Consider the following 9,743-nt stretch of genomic DNA (forward strand, 5'->3'; position numbering starts at 1 on the left):
TGTTATGAAATGTATGGAGCTACTCAATGCATTTAGAAGTTCATGTGAAACCCTGAACTACTTGCTAAAAAACAGCAAGTCAGTTACAACATAAGGCCCCAGCTATGTATTAAAATGCATCGGATGTCTTGAACTTCTTTAAAGATATGATACTAAAACTGCTTTATTTCCTTTTTACCTTACTTATACATAAAATAGAGAAAAGGCTATGGCTGTATGAAGCTGATTATGCAGACCTACATGCCATGGTAATATGTTCTCTAAATGTATTAAAAAACAGGGGTGAACGTACTAGAACTGCAAGTCATGTGCTTATACTTGTGCCTCACACTGTAAAGGCCTAAATTTAGAAAAGCTCAAGGAACTCAAGAGGGTTGCAGCAAAAAACTTCAGGTTTCCAGCCTTGTCTGGTGTGAAAGTGACAGAACAGACAAGGCGAGAATCACCATTTCACCAGAGAACATGACTCTTGTTGGAAAGACCTGGTAACCAGGTGGTCCTCCTGTAGCTTTAACAACATCTACTGTAAGAGACGTGCTTTGGGCAGTAGGGAGATGCAGTTAGGCCTTGTGTTATATCTGGTGAAGCAGTCAGCCAGGTACAGTACTATCAAAACTGGATTATTAAAAATACATGTAAAAACTCACAATAAGTTGCTGTATTTGTTCTGTACTAGTATTTTTTTAACCTCTAGCTAGGATTTATAGTAAGTAAAAATGTTGCCTGTTTTTGTTTTACTGTCAGACCAATACTTGTGCATGTCCACGCCAGGTCTGAGTTTTAATAATTGTTACATATCTGAGTATGGCAAATAAGTGGCAGAGCAACTCTCTTTAAAAAGGGAAGAGTAAACAACGCAATCAGCAGCAAAGTATATATGCTACATTCAAACCCCAAACACATCACTAGGTATTTACAGAGGAAATCTTTTCTTCAACAGCTCTCAGCTGTAAAGGTATTTGTGTACAAACACTATATGGTAACAGTTTTACCGGTTACAATTGGGAAGGCATTTTGAAAAAAAGTCCTCTTTTTACATATCCCCATCTTCTTTTTCAGTGACATGAAAGCTTTGTCGCACAAAGACATGACACAGTGCTGGTTTTAAAGGCAGTCAAATATGTATTGACATCATTTCAGCTAGTTTTGAATCACACCCGCCAGGTCTCACAGTCAACAGGACTTCTTGTGAGGACTGCTCCGCAAAGCTTCCTTTCCTCGTCGCTGCCGAGCTGAGTCTTTGTCGCTGGAAAGTGCGTTAGGGCGGTCAGATGTGGCTGGTGACCTGGATACGTCTTTAACTACATTCGGTTTTCTTGAAACAGACTGCTGAGCCTGAGCAGCATCTTTTCCCTTTACATCCACAGCGTTAGAAACAGACTTTTCTTGATTTCCAGGTTTTCCCCCAAGGCTTGAAGCAGGGTGGTGGGCTTCTACTGCAACAGCAGCACTGTGCAAGGCCATCAGTGAAACACTTTTAGGCATTTCTTCCTTATTGCTCCCTGCCGAAGAGGTGCTTTTCTTATTTACTTCCTTGCAGCTTGCAGGAAGCTCAGACGAGCCTGCTTTAACCCTTGCTGAAGAAACATCGCTCTTTGCTGAAGACAAAACAGATACTTCTTGCCTACATTCAGAGAAACTGGCTGAACAAGTCGGCGGCTTTCCTGGTGTTGCAGCCACACGACAAGAACTCTGCCCGCTGGCAGTCAACAAATGTTTTATTGCGATCTGCTTGTTTGCATCCTCTGGCTGTTTTTGATTAATTTGTCCTTTCCCTTTTGAATCTTGAGAGCTTTTGGTACTTGTGGTTGCTTTATCTGCTCCTTTCCCTCTGGCATCGCAGACTGCAAGGCAAAGGGTAGGCTCTACTTTCCCACTGTCAAGCTGAACATAAAGTGCGTCAGTGCATATTTTTCCTTCGGGTCTTTTGTCTGCAGATATCATCTGGTTACTAGGACTTCTGTCTGCTTGTTTGCTCAGCAAGAGACAGTCTTTCACAGTGGAAAACTTTGGAGAGATGGTTTGTTTTTCAATGAGGTGAAGTTGCTTTTGATCAGAAGATTCCCCTACAGATTTCCGCAAGTCTGCTGGTTCTTGTCTCTGCATTTGCTTAGAGCTCACTGGGCCTGCTGGTACTGGGCCGACTGCAGAGGATGTGGGTTTGGTGTCAGGAGTGATGCTGCTCATTTGGAGCGTGGCTACTGAGCCATGCTCCAAACTCACAGTCCTTTCAGCCTGCACATGTTCATTGCTCGATTTTCTCAAAGAACCAGAAACAGAAGGAAGGGGCTCTAGCACATTTTTACTGCCATGTTTCCCATCTTTCCGGGAGCTGGTAGACACCTGAATAATAGTTTCTTTTTCTTTTACAGTTGGAGTGCATGGTTTTGGTGATGATGTCTGCTTATCCAAGTACTTAGACTTAAAAGAACTCGTATCAGAGACTGGCCTGTGTTTATTACTGCTGCTTTCCACAGAGGTGGCAGCAGGCTTCACATGTTCTTGAACATCTATGGCACAGCTTCTGCTTACAGTGTCTCTCACAGTAGGAGAGCCTGAAGCATTAAGTTTTTGCCAAGGAACTTGGTTGGACTGCTCTTTCTCAGTAGTTTGAAGTCTTGTGTCAGCGAGCTGTTTCTGATCTTTCTTTCCTAAATCTTTGGCACTGTCCTTTTGCACAGAGGACACCGGTACAGACTTCTCATCTTTAGGACCACAATCTATTGAGGGTTGCATGGGCCATTTGGATGCAAAAGCTTCACTCTTTGACTCTGCAGTAACTTTCTTAGACTCACTGAGAACTTTCTGCTTGGTTATGTCCTGGTCCACAAAACCACTAGCAACATTGCTGTCATCTTTGCCTTGCTGTTTCAGTGATTCTCTGCCATCCTTAGGTTGTGCCTTGGGACCAGCTGCCTGAATTTTTCCTTGCATCTGAGGTGGAATGGCAAAATCAGCACAATTTCTCTCATTGCTTGTTATCAGGACACCTGAGACAGATACCTTCAAAGATGACTCCCTGATCACCTCCACCTTTGCAGGGATAGGCTCACAATTTCTCTGGGCTACTGGCTGTTTGGCAGGCAACTCCTTCTGTATTTGCTTCTCTTTGCCTACAGCTTTTTCAGGAGGGCTTTGGAAAGCAGAAAGTTTGGAGTACGTTTGGGTAGTTTTAACACTCTGACTTTGAGTAACACAAGACTTTGCTTCCATTGAATTGTCCTTCTGTTTTGCAGGGGAGGCATCTTTCTTTTGAACAGCTTCGATAACAGAAACATTGCCTTTAGTAGCTGAACTAGAAACCTTTTTCTCTGTCACTACTACTGCAGCCACAGGGATGACTGGTGGACTTGGGGATCTCTTGTTTGTTTGCAGAACCTGAGGTTCTGAGACTTTGACTTTACCAGGTTTTGAGTAGTTCGACAACTGCTCCTTCTGGCAGGCCAGATCTGCCTTCCCACCACTCCCTTGTGGTGCTGGGGGTTTAGGAGATCCCCCATCACTGCTACTGCTCTGCCCTTCTGGCAGCATGCACAAAGGCAGTTCAGTCTTCGAAGCCTGTGGCCCAGAAAGTAAGGCAATGTCTAGTGTGCCTTCTATTGGCTTCAAACAGGATACAGATCTCCCATCAAGTTTATATTCTGATGGACTTTTTCTGACAGGAGCCTCAGTGGAAATAAGGGATGGTTTTTCCACAGTCACATCTGCTCGGCCATTCAAGGTCTTGAGAGGAGCAAAAGAAACCGAGTTAAGCTGAGCAGCATGAGCACTGCTGATAAATGCTCTACCATCAGCAACTGCAGTGGAATCCTGCTGTATGTTTAAGGGCCTGCTTGTATTAAGTTGAAGGCATTCATGAACATTTGATGTCAATTTGGGTTTTAGCACTGGACACACACTGTCATCTTTTTCTTCAATGGACATTTTCTTTCTAAGATAATCAATATTTGCAACTTTACCATCTAATCTTTCAAATTTGACAAATTCTTTTGTTGGTACATTTTTATCTGTGTTTTCTCCCTTGCCATTTAGCATTCTGTCAGAGGACTGAGGTAGCACATCTTGCAGTGTACATGGAGGGGAAATTCTTTTGAAGTCGTAAGAAACATGACTGAGTTCATTAGGCGAAGGCCCATGACACAAAATCTGTGAATCTAAAGCAACTCCGTCATTTGATCTCAAGTTTGCATTCTTTTGAAGGGTGTCTTTGAGTATGCCACCAGCTGACTGGGGCTCCAAAACAACAACTTTTGTTTCAAATTGATTTGATCTTTCTAATACCTTCTGGAATGCTTTTTTGTCTCTTTCTTCCAATCTTAAGATATTGGGATTTTCTGGTTCACTGATAGGTTCTTGTAGAGCAGTAAATGCTTTTTCAGCAAAATCTTGCTTTTTCATAACTATCTTGACCTTCAGCTTCTCTCTGTCTAGCTCATCAATGGATTCTTGCCTGCCTAATTTTCGAGAGATGGGTCGTTTCAAGCAGCCCTGCTCTGCAGGCCTGACTCGTGTCAGTGATGGCACGTCACATACGTTCTCCTCCAAGCTCTGAAGAGTTACTTCCCTTTGGGACAACTCTCTATTCACTTCTTCCTGCGTCACTTCCAGACTGTGTTTTCGTGAACATAAGTGTTTCTTATCACTGCCATAAGAGGGTGCAAGTTTCTCTTCAGATTGGACTCTCTTTAACAGTGGAGATCTTGGCGGCTCTGCACTCTTTGGCCTAACAATATGCCTTACAATAGTTGGAGGGGAGTGCATTTTGCTGGGAAAAGATTGAGCTATTTTTGTATTGCCAATCGAATGCCCTAACAATGGTGATGGAGATCGCTGAGGGGATGTCGGCTGTGGTGTTGGAGAAGGTGTCCGTGCAAGAGGAGAGAGAGGAATGCTGCCAGCTGATTTGCGTCTTCCTGATCTGTATCTTTGCCCACCAAGCTTTGAACCCAAGCCATGCAGAGTGCTGGGTCTAATGTGTCCTGAACCAGCTGGAGAATTGGGAGCACTTGAACTAGGGGAGCTACTCTGGGAAGAGTTAGTACCTACAAAAAAGAACAACCAAACCAAACAAACATAAGATAAACAAGATTCAAAAAAATATTGCTAGAGTGCTCAGTAAGACACAGAACTTCAACCGGTCCAGAAGGCCTACGTGCTGTCTACTGCCGCTATGTTCCAAAATCTGGAAGGTTTTGAGTGACCGGGCTGTAAACCCCTCAACATTCCAATCAGCACTGTTCTTTCTCCCTTTCCCTCTCTGTTCCTTCAATCCCTTTAAGTTACTACTTCCTGCTGCTTATATAGAACAGCTAATGCTTTCTGCCACTTCAAAGCAATAATCAAGGCTTTTCAAATAATTTTTGTTTGCCAATGGACTGCACAACAGCAGTCACTTTTAGTACACACTAAAATAATGACAGAAGTTAAATAGGAAAAAAGGTCAAGCTTTTAGGAGCCAGAAAGATGCATATTTCAGCGCCCAGCCAAACTTTTCCTCAATACATGTGCACTCATGAGTGTTCATGCTAGTTCCATTATGTAGTAAGATTTTCCTCAATTCCATTCTTTTATCAATCAGTCCCTCCTAGGCAAGACTCTACCTTTTACTTCAAACTTGGACTGTTTATCAGTCAACTTACAGTCATCAGATTTCCTTTTAGGTGTTTGTATAATGAAAACACCTTTGATTTTGCATCAGGAATCTTTTTCCCTTTTCCAGACAGAAACCAGGTGTTCAATGACTACACTTGTCAGAGCTGACTACTCTTAGTGGAGCACAACTGATCTAAGGCCTCACAAGAAGTAGAATACACTTCAAGTCCTCTTCCTCTGCCCTGCATGTCTTCAGACTCACCAGATGGAAAATCAGGAGTAGAGCGGTAGCTTGGGGTAGGTGATCTTGGAGATAAGGTGTGCGTTGGAGACCCAGGCAAGCTCTCCCCTGATGAAAGTGATCGGTTCAGGCAGGAAAAACTTCTGCTGGTGTGTAGAAGAGGAGAGGGTTGCTTGGCCAGTTTTTTAAAGAGAGATCTTCTCCTAGCATGAGAAGAGCACAGTATCAATCAAAAGCTCGGATGCACAGAAGACACTATTACCACAAGCAGAACTCTTACTTCTCTCTCCTATTATCCTCAGAAAAGCAAATATTGAATCTATGTTTACATTAAAGCATACCACACTGTAGAGCGTGAAGTTTAGAAAATACTCTTATTTGTTAATAAGTGGGATAGATATTATAACAAAATCTATTTGTACTAAAATTTAGTCACTGTATTTCAGAAGAATGGTTTGCTCCTTATAAGTATAAATTTTTATTTTCTTAATTTAAGAACCTACCAAAACTGAAGGCATACCTATAAAGTACTAGTGATGTATTTACAAAATACACAAACTTGTCATCAAACTAAAAATGCCCAGACTAGCACCTGAAGGTTTAATTAAACAAGCATAAAAAGATATACTTAAACCAAATTAAGATGTGTGTGCTACGCAAAACTTTTTAGTGATTATTTTTGCAGATCCAGTTTAGGCAAAACAGGACTGGAAGGACCTGTAACAACCACAGAATCTCACAGAAGAAGGTAAAGAGATGCTAAAGACTAAGTTAATATTTTAAATTAACTGTAATGTATACACACAGACAACTGAAGAGTGACTCACCTCTCTAAGTTCTCTTTCTTCTTGGTTTTCTTGCTGCGCCTGACCATTCGGCTCCTGTAGCTGTTTCGCCTGGCAGGTCCTGTCTTGATGGAAGTGTTTTCAAAAGGGGTTGTTGTTACTGCGACTTTGTTACCACTCTGTCAAAATGGAGGAGGAACCTTTAGGCATTAGTAATACAAGACGACTTTGCCTAAAACTGAAGCTACACCACAAACATGAATGCAACAAGACAGAGCTCCAGCATCAGAGTAAAAGCTGACAATGCAGGGAGCCCCATGCAGACATTGCCAGGCTAATTTATGTCAGATAAACAGTGACTGGAAAATTCTGAAATTCTGTCAAATTTCCTAAACCTCCTCCATTCCAGCTTCATGACAAGGAGAAATTCCAGTAATTGCAGCTCCAGAGACCAAGGATTGATCAAGACTGAAATTTAGAAATGAAAGCTTCTACAGAAACATCTTATTCTCCCACAATGAACAGCTGTCACTGCACAGTGGTCCATTCACCAGCCATTCACATCTCAAGATACCGACAGTTACAATGATGAAATGGAATAGAATTCTTTTTTTTTTTTTAATCAGGCACAACGAATCCTTTCATCTTGTTCAAAAGAGATAACAAATGTAATTAAGTTAAGCTTTTTAGGACTATTTGCATGAACAGATGGCTCAATAAATAAAACTGGTAATATTTACATTATGTTTTAAAAATCCATACCTTCTACCCAGCATTGTACACCACTACAGCAAACTTCTTTGCAAAGGAATTCCAATAGCCCGAATTAACTTATGATACAGCACATTCAGATAAAAAACAATCTCTTGAGTTTACTCTTGTAAGTAGGGTGCAGGATTGTCATTATACTCTTGTTCTGTATTTGACACAGATAACAACTGCACACCCAACTGCTTAAAGTTACAGAATTTTCTCTTACACATTACTTGCAAAACTGGAAAACCTGGAAATTCCTCCTGGTTTCCAAGAAGGAAAATAAAGGCTTCAGGAACAGTGTATTTTGCATCTTTCCTCAGCTCTTTATATTTCCCAATTACACCACTGCTTTCCAGTCTTCTTGTATAACTGACTACTTCTTTTCACAGGCAATGTACTGCGTGTAACACCATAAACTGTTAATAACATAGAAAGTAAGTATACAGCTGTCTAAAATAATTCTGATCCCTGTTCGTCTGTCCTGAAAGATTACATAAAAACTGCGACATGAAGAGTTACAGTGAAAAGCTAAATGCTACCATTCATTTAAAAAGCTGGGGGTTTTGTTTGTTTGCTTTTAAGAAAAATCTTATCTATAATTTTCTAATAGGAGAGACCTCAAAAAACTCTGCATATGAAAAATGTGACAGATTATTCAAAAAACTCCAACTGCATTATCAGAACTTCATTAAGCAAAAAAGCTCTGTGGGACATGCCTGGCTATGTGTGAGAGAAAAACCTCTAGGGCCTTAAGACTATGAAAGGCAAGCTCACATGCAGTAGGCAAGAAAAGATTTCCTATTCTTTGTTTCTACTTTTCCTCATTGATTTCACTTTAAAAGGTGAAAATGAGAAGTAGCATCACCATCAAAAGCCCGAATTACCTGATGAAGAGAGTATTCAAGACAGTGCTTGAAAGCGTCAATTTTTGAGACAGAGACATCTCTGTGTCAGTGCCTCCAATGCACTTCAGCTATTTCAGAAGCAGTAGCCAGTTTACTGCAGAGGAACTAATATCACAGCAGGATATATGAAGTCAACGACCCTTCTCCACGTCTGTGCAATAGTAGGTTAGAGCTTGTACCTGAACAACCACAAAATCTGATAACTAATATCTGAAGGAGAGCACTTTTGTATCCCAGCTGTCCAAAAGTTACCTTTAACAACAGCTCAATGACTTCTGTATGAACAAGACCATGCACTGGCTCTCCGTTGATATGAGTGATTAGGTCTCCAGCTTTTAAACCTGCTTGGTAAGCCGCACCTCCTTCTTCCACATTCTGGAAATTAGAGAAGAAGAGAATATACATAAAATGGATTCCTGTTTAACCTTCATACTTTCAAGAGCAGGCATTGTGTAATGAACTCTTTCTATAAAACCACTTAGCAATAAAAAAACGTACAAAGTTCTATAACGGAAAAAAGAAGAAAAGTCAGACCAACCATTTCGCCATCAACTACTTACTCAAGCTTAACTCTTACATGAGACCTGAAATGGTTTCAAAGCACACTGAGACACTGCTTGTTGCCACTGACATTAAGTAAGATCTGTATAGCAGGGCCGTTTTCATGCATGGTAAAGAAGGGGTGATTCACTCCCCACAGCAAGATTTCAGAACTGAATGAAGATTTTTAGCATCCAACACTGAGAAATACTGATGTAATTAAGCCAGTGGTCATACGCAGTACAATAATCATAATAAAAACTTTTAATTCCACCATATACTTAAGGATTGTTTTCATTTGTTTTGAATTCACCAGGCTGCCCATTAGAGGGAACAGTGCAGCACAAAGGTGACAAAGGACCAAAACAAACTGAATTGCAAATTATTCTGAAGGTAGCTTAAGTAATTTATAATACTGTAACCTGAGCTTTTTAAGAATTCTAATTCATGTAGCCACTATTGAACCCAATAGTTCTCACAGAGCTAAAATCAAAAACCAACAACAAATCTGTAGTATTCTGAAAAAAAGTCAAGGTTTCACTTTTACTGCAATGTACCATTTTTCCCATTCCTTTCACTGATGTGATGCTACAGCAGTTGCAAGAAATACAATTCTTTAATTTATTCCATTATCAAATGTACCTCACTCTCCAGATTCAATGTTACTGATGGATTAATAAGTCAGAGAGGTAAACACCATGAATGAAAAATCACAGAATCACAGAATGTTAGGAGTTGGAAGGGACCTTGAAAGATCATCCAGTCCAACCCCCTGCAAGAGCAGGATCACCTAGACTGGGTCACACAGGAACGCATCCAGGCGGGTTTTGAATGTCTCCAGAGAAGGAGACTCCACAACTTCTCTGGGCACCCTGTTCTAGTGCTCTGTCACTCCTACAGTAAAGAAGTTTTTCCTCATATTCA

The 9,743-nt window shown here is 40.9% G+C and overlaps 1 protein-coding gene across 1 annotated transcript; it reads right to left on the reverse strand.

Moving 5' to 3' along the window:
• Positions 1-1,173: 1,173 nt before the first annotated feature.
• LOC104542995 (microtubule-associated serine/threonine-protein kinase 4-like) lies at positions 1,174-8,654 on the reverse strand (the record flags this gene model as incomplete). Its single annotated transcript, XM_010187480.1, has 4 exons — positions 1,174-5,042; positions 5,855-6,036; positions 6,661-6,797; positions 8,532-8,654. Coding segments are annotated over 4 exons (4,311 nt in total), but the record flags the coding sequence as incomplete, so codon positions are not given.
• Between the last annotated feature and the right edge of the window lie 1,089 nt (positions 8,655-9,743).

The sequence above is a fragment of the Mesitornis unicolor genome, unplaced genomic scaffold (assembly GCF_000695765.1).
Source record: "Mesitornis unicolor isolate BGI_N332 unplaced genomic scaffold, ASM69576v1 scaffold29596, whole genome shotgun sequence".
In the NCBI taxonomy this organism is placed as follows: domain Eukaryota; kingdom Metazoa; phylum Chordata; class Aves; order Mesitornithiformes; family Mesitornithidae; genus Mesitornis; species Mesitornis unicolor.